At 35.3% G+C, this 14324-nt stretch overlaps 2 protein-coding genes across 3 annotated transcripts; both read right to left on the reverse strand.

Annotated features, from left to right (window-relative positions):
- Nucleotides 1-308: 308 nt before the first annotated feature.
- LOC133696402 (GDSL esterase/lipase At5g03610-like) lies at nt 309-1145 on the reverse strand. Its single transcript, XM_062118590.1, has 3 exons — nt 1011-1145; nt 592-904; nt 309-493 (listed from the first exon to the last, which is right to left on the reverse strand). Exons 1-3 carry the CDS (start codon nt 1143-1145, stop codon nt 309-311), a joined length of 633 nt encoding a protein of 210 aa, XP_061974574.1.
- A 5595-nt stretch (nt 1146-6740) lies between these two features.
- Nucleotides 6741-10463, reverse strand: LOC133695982 (ABSCISIC ACID-INSENSITIVE 5-like protein 2). Of its 2 annotated transcripts, none has more exons than XM_062117977.1 (3): nt 10284-10463; nt 8352-9250; nt 6741-7070 (listed from the first exon to the last, which is right to left on the reverse strand). In XM_062117977.1, the coding sequence occupies exons 2-3, from the start codon at nt 9234-9236 to the stop codon at nt 6990-6992; spliced, it is 966 nt and encodes a 321-aa protein (XP_061973961.1). In that variant the 5' UTR covers nt 9237-9250; nt 10284-10463; the 3' UTR covers nt 6741-6989. The 2 variants fall into 2 exon arrangements, with proteins under 2 accessions (XP_061973961.1, XP_061973960.1); XM_062117976.1 differs by having other exon boundaries at nt 8352-9362; nt 10284-10462.
- Nucleotides 10464-14324: the final 3861 nt, after the last annotated feature.

Raw genomic sequence — 14324 nt, forward strand, 5'->3', positions numbered from 1 at the left:
GATTTTACTTCCATGGTAGTGTGGACATAAGCACTCGAGGACTGATATATAAAAAGGGGTTGGATCCTTGATCATAATTAAGTCGATTTGCGATAAATTCTGACTCAATTATTTTCATTGAAATAATTTTATATAAAAAAAAATTAATCAGATTAAATTTGGATTGTAAAGATATTGATCTTGTTTCTTTCTTCTTGCAAAGATTCAGAAGGAAGACAAATTTCTTAAATTGAATACAATCACAAGGGATGAAACCGGAGATGGACTGCACATAATGTATGCAAATATAAGGAACCATCCTCAAACTTTCAGATCTTTGTTAAGAGAACCTTGCAGAAATGAATAAATAGCATTCCAGGCGCCATTGTCCGAAGGGTGTGCCAGATCAAAAAAGAAAGATGACTTGGGACTCGAGCATAGTCCTTCCGCTGGCATATGTACTCAACAGTCTTCGAGCACCATGGCTGCAGTGGGTTCTTGCACGCAGTGTTTGCTGTGACAAGTAGAAAGAAGAAAGGTTACATAAACATTAACCTGAGTTAAATAAATAAAAAAACAAGTTTGGTTAAAAAAAACATGAACAGAGATTACCTGCATTCTGTCTGAATTGGTCAATAGCAGAAACCATAGCGTTATAGAGATCAAGAATTACAAATGTGCTTTTGTTTCCATCATCAGTGTTCAATTTCTCCACTGCTTTCTGCAATAGCTGATTGTGAATCTTGGCGTTTTTGTTGTATTCTTCATCGCAATTCTGATACGTACTTGGTGGAATTATGTGTATAGGCGAGCATCCTAGAAGCGGTAGTGTTGCTGCTACAACTTTTTTCATTCCTAGAAGATTAATACGTTGTAGGTCTGCAGCAAGCTGGTTCACAAGTCCTTCAGTGAAAGCAGGCAATCCCTATCATATAAAATGAAAATTGCAAAAAATACAAGTTAAAAAGCTACATGTTCAACGTAAAAAAGTACTTGTAAAACTTTCTTTATTTAGGGTAAGAACTACTCACATCTCTTGAACCTTTCTTGGCCGTAAAATAGAATGGATAGTCATTGGCTCCAGTAGAAACCAGAGCAACTGAATTATCAAGGTCACGTTGACTATATACATTTTCTTTGAGTAGTTGTTCAAATCGATCGATCATTCCAGCTAGATGGATCACTCCAGCTATCAGACAATTAGGCACACTCTAAATTTGGTTCCTTATTTTGTAAACATCTGGTCAGAATGTGGTGGTTTTATGTCATTGCCCGTTAAAAACTTGACTGCTTGCATTAGTTAGTTTCATGCATGATCTGTGTCCTAAAATGCCAACTTGGGGTTGCGGTTTATTTACCCCCTAGCTAGCTGGGAGGTTGGTGAGAAGTGGATGGAGCTGTAGAAATACGGAAAGCTTTTCAGAAGAAGAAAAAAAAAGGACATTCAGTTTGATATCATTACGGACGGGAACTCTTGGAAATTAACTATGAATTTTAAAATATAGAAGCTGAAATAAAACATTAAATATAATTCACTCAGAAATAGCTTACCCCTTCAAACAACAAAACCAGAGTCAATTATAAATTAATTAGTATCAAGATTAATTAATTAACTCAGTTGGTATAAAAATAACTTAACGGTCATTTTACAATCATCCTAGAATTGTTTATTTTGTGATCCTTCTGTTCTCAAGTGTCCTCTATCCTAATCAAAACTTTTCATCAAAAAAGGAGCGATGAAGGGGTTTTAATTAAAACTATATATATTTTTTATCTTTATTTCAAATCGTGTTAATATCTTGATTCTTATGATGCTTTGAAGCTGCAACAGATGATACAGAAAGGAAACCATCTTCCAAGGAAAGCCTCTTAAAGAATTGGCCTTCGATGTCCTCCAGCATTGTCTATTGTGTTTTCTCACTTCATGACATGGCTTACTCTGAGGTATATCTCGTATCTCATTCCTATTAAGCTATTACTCTTCACTGCTACCTTAATCACAGAAGCCAGGACTACTGACAGATTCATTCCTGTAGAAGCAGCTTTATTTTATGCACTCACTTGTGCATTGTCTCTATTTACAAGTGTGACTATATTTGATTTTTTTTTTCTAGTAGATATTCTCATTATGGGCTGAAAGCCTTAGAAAACTTGGAGGGCTGGGCTACACAACTGGGGATGATGGTGAAGTTCTGGAAATCACAGGTATCTATAACATTCAGAATTGTGTTTGATGACTTTTCAATTCTATAATCATAAAAAAATTCCAAATAAAATAAATTCTTACTGAAACTTGATATAATACTCACGGTTACCATATTCACATATTTACAGTGGAAACTCACTATGCATACACTCTGCTTCCACCTATTCTCTTGTAACAATCTTTCGTTAAATGCAGGTTATATCCATACCACTATTGGCAAGTTACCCTTTTATAGCCATGTTATAAGGGCTCGGCCTCAGCGTGGTGATCAGTTTAGCATCTACAATCAAGAGTTTTCTTTCTGTAAGTGCACATGTAGTTTGAAAATCTTCAACAAATTAGTTGGATTGATCTATTTGGATGAAAAACATTCAGCTGTTGTTGCCCTTTTTTGACCCTGATTATTATTTTTGTATGACCAGGTGTCAATTGCAACTTGCTTGTTTATTCATTGCCACTTCTTGATTTACTCATTGCCACTTCCTTGCTTCATTTATGCTTTATGGTTAATAAGCTTATAATCTTATTCAACAAATTGTCTTAAACTTTTTAAACTACAGGATCGAAACCAAAGAGGAGCTGCTAATGGCGTTGCTATGACAGCAGTGTCTCTTTTCAAAGCGGTCGGTCCTGCTGGAGGTGGTTCGCTGTAAGTTTTTCTATTGATTATATACCATTTATTTTCCTTAGATTGTACCAAAACTGACTCGTTTTCTTTAACATTCATTGCAAATTATCTTGGGCACAAAAGCGCCAAAATGCTGCATCCCTTCCAGATAGAATATTCTACAATTTTCCCATCGCTATGAATCAACCTAACCTTTTGATGTCCTAGAGCTTGACAGACGATGTTAAAATGCAGGGGACCAGACTGTTTTCTTCATCCTGAATGTGGTTGAGTTCATTGGAGTGCTGATGACCTTCAAACCTTTCCGAGCACAAAAACAAGATAAACAAAAAAATGGGACCAACTAGTTTTCAAATGTAACAAGGTTGAATATGTTGTTTTTTTTTTTTTGGCATGGTATTGATATCAGTACAAGAGTTATTGCATTTACAATCAAAGTTTTTTGACATCGTCTCTGAAGGCTTCATTTCCTTGCGGAGTACACCAATAAGATGACCACTCAGGTATGGGTTTAGACTTTAGAGGACAACCCCTCCCAAGCCAGATGTGACGCTTTGTTTAGGCTTCCCTTGCTAGGGTTACTGATAGAAGGGTTGTTCTGGATTGAGAGACCAGTTGGCTCTTCCTGCGGCCAGACATAAATTAGTAATTCCTCCAATCTCCTTGAACCCGAAAGGCTGGGCTGACTTCATCGCCCGGGAAATTATGTTCTAAAACAGGGATCCTTAGTCTTGAATATGACTGCATGGGTTTAGTTTCTTTCTAAGAGTTAGCGGGCGAAGGGTAAATGATTGAATTTAGGAATCCAACATCCTCAGTGGAAGAAACCAAGTCAGTAGCGAAGAGGGGATTGATTTGAACAAATAAAGTAGTGCTCGGGGCAGCCCCTTATTGTGAGAGATTAAAGGGTGGCGGGCACTCCATCCACAAAAAGTGAACGATGGCTTAGGCTAAAAGGGAAAGGGCTTTGGATGGCCATCGCCCTTTGGTTTGGAATCTTTCAAGACAACTCCTTCCGTTTGAGACTAGTTGCTGCCAGAGACCGTGGATTTAACTACTCCTCCCTCACCAGCAGGGACCCTTCTCGGATTAGGCGCCGATACGGATTCATTCCAGTAGGGATTGCTCCTTTACTTTAGGTTTAGGTATCGATGAGGGATTTCCTGTAATTGCAGGGGCTCGATAGCAAAGAAGGAAAATGAGCCCCAGAAGTTCCCCCGATCCCTCTGCTGGACCGGCAGGGTGGAAAGTCTTTCCTCTGTGTTAATGAGGCAATAGATTGGTGTGTTAACAAATTACCGCAGATCTTAGATGGTCCTTTCAGATCGCTTAAAGTTACAATAGGAAAAACTCAAACACTGGGACTCCTGCTTGGGGAGCCAGATTAGATGAAGCAACATCTTCATCTAATCAAGTTGCTCAAGAGCTCACCTCTGTGCAGGAGGCCTCCCTCAGTGCTGACCCGACGAGTCCCACCCCCCCTGGAAGAGTCGGATTTCCCTGGGGACCTGGTACGCTTAAGTTCCTAGCTGTATTTCAAGTTTGGTACTGTTATAGATTTTGTGATTATAGTTTAAAAATATTATTTTATAAAAAATATTTTTAGTTGAGGTTAATTTAATATTTATGTATGTTTGGTTAAAATTATGGTTGAAATTAAGATTGAACAAAAAGTAGTTTAATGTGTTTGGTTAAAAATACTTTTGAAATTGAGGTTATAAAATAATTTTAAAAAATATATATTAATATCGATGGTTTTTAATTTAAATATTATAGATTTAACTATTGTTATATAAAATAAATAATATTTTATATAAAATATTTTTATTATTCCATTAAACTATCTACAATTCCATCACGTATGAAATACATCCGACAAGGACTAAAGTTTTTTTTGTTTCTTAAGCGCGCAACAACATCAGGTAAAATATAATCATGAAGAAAATTGGGATTGCTATCAAATTCTATAAATATTACGTCATCAAGCGATCTCCGTCTAATTTATATAGTGTCATTTAATAATGTTAAACACTAATTTTTTGAATAAAACACAATTAAAAAATAAAAAATAATTTTTATTTTTATTTTACTGGGTCGGACCCGGTTCAATGCATTTTGAGTTTTGAACAAGATCCGGTCCGGCCGGAACAGTGAAGAATATCTCCATTGTTCACGTGAACTGTATAGCCATACTACACAGTTTAGTGAACTATCCGCACAAGAAGTAGCAGTAACTTGTTTTTCTTTTCCCTGCGTTTCAAATGTAAAAATACACAATAATACTGGATTCATGAACAATAAACTATATATATTTTTACCAAACAAGTTCCATCTATGTTTTATTTTTCCATCTGTGTTTCAAATAAAACGTAGACACAACCTCTTAAATAAACAGTATCTAAGTTCACTTACAAGATGTCCTGGACGCCCCTTTCTTTCAACTTAAAAAAAAAAAGGAGGTGCATGTAATTACTGAAATCATAGCTTCATGTGCTCCTTACTTTAATAAATAAATCAAGATTTGACTGTGATTTTAGAGAGACGCGAAAGCCTTTGGAAAAAAGATAGACTATCAATCATTGGTGTTAAGGTTTCGAGTATTAGATAAAGGATAGGAACTTCGCATCTTCTGTCGGTCAACCAAGAGAGTCTACACGCAACCTGAGGCTCCCGTCCTGGTTAATGACGCGAAATATATAAAAGAAAGTTTTTGGAAGGAAGTGGGAGTTCGCGATCAGGTTTACTTTCGATATGGCAGGCGTGACCAGTCACAGTTCCTTTGAGGATTGAGACTGTCGGTAACTTACCCCTCTACCTCAAGACGATTTCTTTCTCCCAGCGGATTCTCCCTGCGCATAGGCCCATTCCTAATCTTACTGCTAAGCCCCGTTACTGGCTGCACCTAAAGCAGAAAGAGCAACTCTTTCCCGTACTGAAGGAAGTAGGTTTTATCTGTCTTAAGTTCGAAGATCCGGCTTTTGCTCCTTATTTCGTTCAGCCATTCCTTAAAAGTTATTATTGTCTGATTAAAGGAGAAATGGTTTAGCAGTCTAGGTTTTTCATGTGGTGTTTTGGTTGGGGCAAAGCAACCACTGATGAAATAAAGGCAGTTGCTCATCGTATTTTCCAATCATTACTGTATATAATTGCGATGGTTGAATATATACAATGGAATAGAGAATCGCAAAGAATGGCTTTCTTTCCTTAGTTTAAGCTGAGAAAAGAGAAACGCGTAAGCTGGTCATAGTTATTAAATCTTGACCACGATAAGAGTGTTCACCATTTCCAGGCTAGGAGAATGGAGTCTTCACAGTTCACTCCTTGAAATACAGAAGTTACCCTACGACAAGCTGGAACTAGCCTAGATACTTCAGACCACAAACGAGACATGTAATTTGCAGATATTAGTTTTTAATTACTGTCTCTCGGAATAAAAGAAAAAAGACAACAGAAATAGCGAGGACTTATCTCCTTGTAATTCATGTTTTGAAAATGTAGATATTCATTTCAAAACTGTTGTCTCGGAGACTCACTCTCTTCCATCAAACACATTTTTACATGTGCTTTTTTTTTTGTAATGTGTGTTAGGAACTACTGAAAATCATATACTATTTCCTTTAAATAGCCCTCATTATGCATCGCTATGTGCAAATTAGCTACCTAGACTGGCCAATTGCACCCTGCTGCATCCTGCAGTTTTCTCAAACTGGGCAATTATTTTGCTAGTATATCTCAGTGATTGCTAGTGCCGGATTGCACAGTTGACAAACAATATATACAAGCACAATCTTTTGCTTCTCTGTAGGAATAACCAGTGTCTCTTTTGCACAAAGAGAACTCACTCTCAGCACAAAACACATGATGAAAGATGTAATCTATACTTGACAATTGTACTAAAATCGAAATATGAAGTGAGGAATGTCAGGCTGAAAGAAGCTAGAAAAATATATTGACCATACGAAAAAGAACTAGCTAGCATGGGAAAAATCCCAGGACACACCAACAGTGAAAATTACATACGAAAATTTCTAACTCAACTTTTCACAGAATAGATACAAGAAAGAAAAAAAACTGATGATGATGAGAAGCAAACTCACAGCAGTGAATGTGACATGCTTCTAAGAGTAAATTATGAGCACAAACCAGAAATTCTTCGTATCTACAAAACTTCATTTGCTAGAATGGGGCTGATGTTGTTCTGCGAAGCTGATATTTGGGCTCAGGGAGAGGGACACATGGCAACATATTCTCCAGCTCCTGCAAGTTAAAGGACAACAGATCAAAATAAGATAAAAATTAATATACAAATTAGCAATTAACAATAAGAATGAGGGGAAAATGTACTTAATACACAAATGTCTTGTATTCAGTGACAAGATAGACATGCTTTACCATCATCATATAGGCCAATAAACACCAAGAAGATGATATTCTTATACTCAAGGAAGTGATTGTGTACATATAAACCGATGCCAACAAACATCATTATCACCACAAGTAAAAGAAGCATAGCCTTTTGCCCACGCAACAAATTCAACAGCAAGAAAGCACCTTCTTCTTTTGTTATGATATATGGAGTTCACCTTATTAATTTGTATATTATGTTTCCAAGAGAAAAATATAATTAAGGATAATATGATTTGGTGGTAGAAGCAACAGTCTACGAATCATGATTCTGAGCTGTTTTGGTTAGTCAAGAAATGTGGTAAATTTGATTTTGATTGCTGGAAATTGTTGAAGGAAACTAAATGAGAGCAGTTTTGAGGTGGAAATGCATGGCTGTGGTAGTCTTTAGAGTTTTGGGATAATGATTTTGCTACAACCATTGAACTGGCAATAATAACTAGGGGGTGCTTGCAGATCTCACAACAACAAGGACCAACATGCAAATTGCGCATCAAATTGGGGATAGAGGAACAAGAGCAATAATATCTCATGAAATAAACAACAAGCATATTCATCAAGAATCCTTTTATTTATTCTTTAATTTTTCTGACAAAACTAAAGAAAAAATGGAGACAGGAAGCTTTCTAATACCCACATGAATCTAAAGTTTCATGTAGTGATTAATAGTCATCGCCTAGTTTTCTTCCCCAACCACCTAAGAGGAGACAATCTTCAAAATGTCTTGTCATGCCTACGAATGTCATTGGATTTTCAAGGAAAAAACTATCATAAAACTAGTCAAAATGATCTTCATTTCTGAAAGACAATTATGTTTGGTTTGCAGTAGGAATATAGCTACCTGATAAACTGTCAAATGACAGCATATCAGACTGATCTAAATTTCAGTTGCATGATTACTGAAAATCACTGCAAAAGAAAATCAAACAAGGGCTTCTTTAAACTATCCTATCTCTGATTCAATTACACCTTCTTTCTTAATCACAAAGCAAGTATGAACATCCTTCATTCCTTAAATTCAAGGGAGGAGGGAGAAAAGGAAACTAAACTAAAACAGACAGTTCAGCACATATTATCAATATATCCAATAGAAAGGTAGTTGAACCAGAGGAATAACTGAAAAGAAAACCCCACCCTTAGTTTCCTCAGCCTTTCATTTTCCTCTTCCAGCCGAGATATTTTATTCTCCAGCTCATTTGTGTAAGCTTGCTTCCGCGCTCGTGAACGGGCAGCAGATTCTCGGTTCTTTATCATCCTCTTCTGCCTCCTCTCAACTGTCTTCTCAATCATATCCGGCACACCTCTTTTCCTTGCTGGTGCCTGTGTATCTGATAATGTCCCCATCAGAGGTGGAGGTAAGGCAACCTGGTTCTCTGAGTATGAAACATCCATCATAGAACCAGCCCCCATGTGAAGTGGCTGCAGTGTAGACTGACCTGGCATATAAACCCCCATCATGCTTTGTTGTGGCTGCTGATACTGTGGTTGTGGTGGGTATTGCAACCATTGACCTTGTTGCTGAAACTGTTGTGCTGCATTTGTATCAACCCCACCAATGGAACCACCATCTTTCTTGTCCATGGATCCTTCATCTACAACTCCTGCTTTTACCAAGAAATCCTCCAAAGTCATCTCTCCAAAAGTAGGCTGCCGCTCCCTAGACTTTATCCCCCTGTCATTTTTGCTTTGTTGGATGTCTTTCCAAACCTCATCAACTGTCTTCTTACTCAGATCACTGGTTAACGATAAGCTTGCCTGACGCTGCAAAGCAGTTTGATTGGCAAATGGTGTGCCCTCCACTTCCAAACCCATAGTCTGGGTAGCCTCCACTGTCCACACGTTTTTCAGAAGTTCGTCGAGATTCATGCTGCTGAGAGGTTTCCCCAAGTCACCCAACTGATTCTGAACCTCATCGAGAGTGAGACTGTACATTGAGTTTTGCCGTGCCAATGGCTGGAGCTGAGATTGTTTAAAATGACTACTACCATCACCTTGAGATCCCTTTGTCTGCATTCCCATTCAACAACCTTCACCTAAACATTCCAAATCTAAGAATTAAAAACCCTTAACATGACAACTATGTTAACCCCAAGCTTGTCTAAAAACCACAGTGATCCGATCTTCAAACTCACCCCACGGTCTGACCTGAAAAACCAAGTTACCAATTCAGAAATGTAACCTATAAATGAATCCTTTACCGAACAAGATTTTAGATTACATTCCCCAGACCGCCAAAAAAACTCTAATTTGAAGAAATTAAGAATAGAGTCTATACCATGCAAGACCAGAACTAAAATATCCAAGATTAATTTTCACGAAAACCTAAGACAATAACCTTCATTCAGCATACTTAACAAAATAAAAGAACAAGTTACAAAAATGGCCAACAAACAAATATGCAGCTTAAATCCCTTGATTATGAGAACAAAATCTTAAGAAAAAATAGAACAAGGAAAACACAGACTACTACTGGAAGAGAAAAAAATACAAGAAGATTCACCTCAAACCATTACCGTCATTAAAAACAAAATAAAAAACCTAACAAATAAATTAGAGCAGCCAATCCAATAGAATCCAAAATGGACTGAAATGAGCTAGACAAAATATGTATAACTGTACACTTTGAAACCAATATACTGATCAAAACAAAGTGAAACAACATACAAACAGAGAGCTTTAAAGCTGTAATCTTATACATGCAAATGCAAAATCTCAAAGCTTTAGCCTTGATTGACCAAGAACCTTGAAACCTAAATCACAAATCACAAATTAATCCATAATCTCAACATTTCAATAATCCCAGATTAAAAAGTCTGGAGCTTTTGCATGAAACTCAAATCAATTCTAACAAAAAAGAAAAAAAAAAATCTTGCAGGTATTTACATAAAATCAAAATCCCTCTTAAACCAAACTCAAAAACCAAAAAAAATCACACAAATGTAAGTGTAAAAAACAACAACTTCCAAATTGGAAGTGCTATAAAAGAAGGGGTTTTTCATTTTTGTGTCATACATCAATAAAGTGCAGTTAAGAGAATGAAATAAAAAAAAAAAAAAAGGTACGTACTTTTGTGATCCAAGAGAGAGTGGAGTGACAGAAAAGAAGTGATTTTATTGCGTTGCTGTTGATGATTCAGGTGAAAATCAGCTGTTTATTTTGCTTTTACAATTAGAGAGAGAAAGAAGAGAGAGAGAACTCTAAATCTACAAATGTCAAAAAATAAAAATAAGGGGTCGATTAATTGGTCAAATTTTGTTATTGTTTTATAAAAAATATCAAGGAAAATGGTATCATGGGAGAGGGCTTATATGGTAATCTGTGAAACCCAACCCCACTTATTCGCTTCAATGAGCCACGTGGCACTTTTTTAGTTTATTATTTAATTGGTTTCGATTTTGCAGGCCCCATTGGCCCATTTCTTTGCCTTTTATCTATACTTGCAAAATCCAGACCAGCCTCGGAGCGGTTCCATCTAGAACCTAACAAATTCAGGGCTGCCGGTATCTGAATTGAAAAAAAATAAAAATAAAAAAAAAAACTTGAGTGATTTAGTAAAAAATATGGGTTAGATTATTAACCCAATAGACAGAGACATGATCCAATTAACCCGAGCCGAGCCAGGCAATATTAATACTCTTATAATTTCTAAAAAATCATATAAAAATTTTGATGTAATCGGTTGTATTTATGTTAATTCTTAGTGATCCAATATAACTCTATTTAAGTATATATTGTCACTTAGTTTTGATATAAATATTATAAAACTCACATGTATTTAAAGAATTATAGTTTATTATATTTAATATGGTTATTATTTTTGGGATAGAAAAGAAGAAAACAGCAGGAATATATCTCCTTATATTTTTTTATTTTAAGAATATAAAGATTCTCTCCATTAACAAAGCCAGTGAAAAAAGCAGCAAAATCCCAGGATTCTGCAGTCTTTGCAATTGTCTGCAAACATGGGAGCATTGACATGGTAAAAGAAGAGCTCATGAAGAAGCAAAAGGAGTGACCTCACAAGAACAGAACCTAAAAGGTCAAGATTTGGCCAAGGCAGGCTTTCCATGGGCCCAGAAAAACCTCCAGGCTAAAGAGAGATTTGTCCTCTACTGCATACTCTGGAACTTGTTGGATCATGTTAATATTCTTTCCTTTTCTCTTCCCCTCTGCGGATTTTCTAACAATTTACCCTCTATGGGCGCCCAATTTCATTTAAGTCCCTCAAATATATAGAGATATTCAATCGAATTTCCAATCCTTTTTTTTGTCTCGATCAGGTACCCAAAGATTCATAAAACCCCCAATTGAATACCATCGTCGAGGTATCTGTAGATGGATTCTGTTTTAATTAAGAACCTGTGAAGAGTCTAGGTGGAGGGGGGACTTGATTAAGAATTCTTGAAGACATGGGAGCTTAATCGAGACAGGAAAATTAATCAAATGACTTAATTGAAATTTGGGTACTGTTTCATGTCTGGTTTTGAAGTTCCCTGCTTCAACTTGTTTTATCTGAGCCATGCGTGGCACTATCTAGAGAGTTAGCCCTTTTGGTGCCCCACCTGGCCTTTTTGCACGTATGCATTTAGTGCATCTCATTTTAGGACATCATTTGACAGCAACACCACGACTATACTTTCTCTTTTTTTCTTTTAATTCAAGAAAACTTAATTTTCAGAAAGTGTATTTTATGATCTAAGTGGGAGAATAAAATCCTAATTATTTCAGGTTCTTATAAAAAATATATATTTTAACTCAAACTCGAGATCTGTTATACAAATCTATAAATTTTTATCATCATGCAACATTTTTTGAGGACAAAAACTATATTTGATAAACGAGGCTTATAACTTATTTGAAATCATCCTTTTAAAATGTTTTTTAAAAATCTATATTAAAATAATATTTTTAATTTTTAATATTAAAATATTAAAATAATAAAAAAAATATTATTTTTAAAGCTAAAAAAATTCAAAATCTTCAAATCCCCCAATGCAAATGGTCTTCAATGGATGGAAAAACTCAAAATCTAGAATTTAATCTAGGCTAAGCTTTTAATTAAATTAAATCATATATCGGTATAGTTAAATCTAATTGATTTATTTAAATTTTCATTAATTTAATTTCAACTCAATATGATTAATATATTGTTAAAAAAAGATAAAAATAATGTTATTTTAATAAAAATATAAAAATATTCACTTGATAACTTATTTATTGATTCAACAAACTAACAACCCATATTTTCTTTCCAGGTCAATCCAAGGATCAAATAAGGAGTTCCAGTTTTTTTTTTTTTTTTTTTATTCCCTCCCGGAAACAGTGTTTTTCCCTTGCAAATTGCGGTAAAAAGATGGTCATTTTTACGTTCTAGAATGCGAACAAAATTACTACCAAGATGGATTTGGGGTTAGCTCCAGGTGACTCCTATTATTTTTTAAAATAAAAAATTTTGAAAAACAAATATTATTACACCATCAAACATTATACCATCATCCCGACGAGGGGATGAAAGTTGAGATTTGAGTATATATCAAGTGACTGTAACAGTTAATATAACAACACGATCTTCGTGTAGCAGATAGTTTATCTAATATTGATATTAATTTCCAAGAACACAAGATGATGATTTCATGCGCATCTTTCACAGTCCAAGAACATCCATTTTGCCTCTGCTGTTTGTGTTCGAGACTGTTGGGAACATGGGCCAGGCAGGCATGCAGTTGCTTTCTTAAATCTTCTTTTGTGTGTGTGTGTGTGTGTGTGTCCAAGTTCTAGTTATGAACTCGTTCGTTGAGGTGCTGCCATGGAAACTGCAAATTAATTAATTTACACTAATAGCAGCAGTTTAACTCCGAGCCAAAACAGAAAAAACTGTTACCAGTCCTCACGTAATCCTTTAGCAGCAGTTGTTACCTGCCACGTAATTAGAAGAGAGGTGGATTATTCACATTGTGTAATTCATGGTCTAATAAGAAACAATAAAACCGAGGACTTCCTCACTGTATATAGTTTTGACCCGGATTTATTAGGTTAACTTTCAAGTTAAAAATCTAATTCAAGCATGTTCCAAAACATTGTTATTTTAAAAAAATTAAAATAATATTGTTTTGAATTAAAAAATAAAAAAAATCTTAGAATTAACATTGTCATGTCTTATTTAATAGGTTAACCAAATCGAGATTTGATTTTTTAAATCACCCGAGTTTAGCCAATTTAATATTTAAAATGGTTCAGAAACACCAAACCTTAGCTAAGCTTCATGCATTTCGATAAATTACTGAAGAATTCATCAAACCTAGTTTAATAACTATCTTTCAAATCATGACGTGCCTTTTTGAAGTTTCAAATTCGAAAGTCCCCTTTCCAATTTCAATACAAGATCTATAAAGGTTGCTTAAATTTGTAAAATTAATCTAACCCTGCCCCTGATGATGAGGGTTAAGACATGAAAAGAAAAAATAATTAACATATAACAAAACTTGAGGCGGCGTTGATCGATCGGTGCTCTTGAAGCAAAGAGATGGCTGGTCGTAACATAACATAGTCCACGAAAGAGCCAAGGGGGCGGCGGCGGCGGCCATGGCTCTTGATGTTTATTTAATTTGCTTCTCACGTTTAGGATGAAGCCCTTAATTTCTGTTTCTTGATTTTAACCAACCTTTGAAATCAAACTAGCTTCCACTCCAAGCAACCTTAGCACGTAAATTACTTTGTTCATAACATAAATGTATACAAGAAATGCTATAATTAACCTCATGAACTGAATATTGTATGCAAACGTAATTCTTGAACTTGAACAAACTACCTTGTAAGAAACACAAAGCTAGCTTTAACTAACTAACGACCTTTTTGCTTGGTCTTCTAAGCATACCTTATTCAAATTCAAATTAATATATAGGATTGAGAATTTAGGAAGGACCGCGAAGAAATTAGTTTATTGTAAAACATTAAAGTTATTAAATCTAATCGAGTTCAATACTCAAATCACGGGTTAGAAGAAGTTAATCTGATTTGATTCAAGTTAATTCAAATCAAGATTTAAAAAACAAAAATTAAAACATATCATTTTAATTTTTTAATTTTTAAAGTTAAACATTTAACTAT

The sequence above is a fragment of the Populus nigra genome, chromosome 6, assembly GCF_951802175.1.
Source record: "Populus nigra chromosome 6, ddPopNigr1.1, whole genome shotgun sequence".
Classification (NCBI taxonomy): domain Eukaryota; kingdom Viridiplantae; phylum Streptophyta; class Magnoliopsida; order Malpighiales; family Salicaceae; genus Populus; species Populus nigra.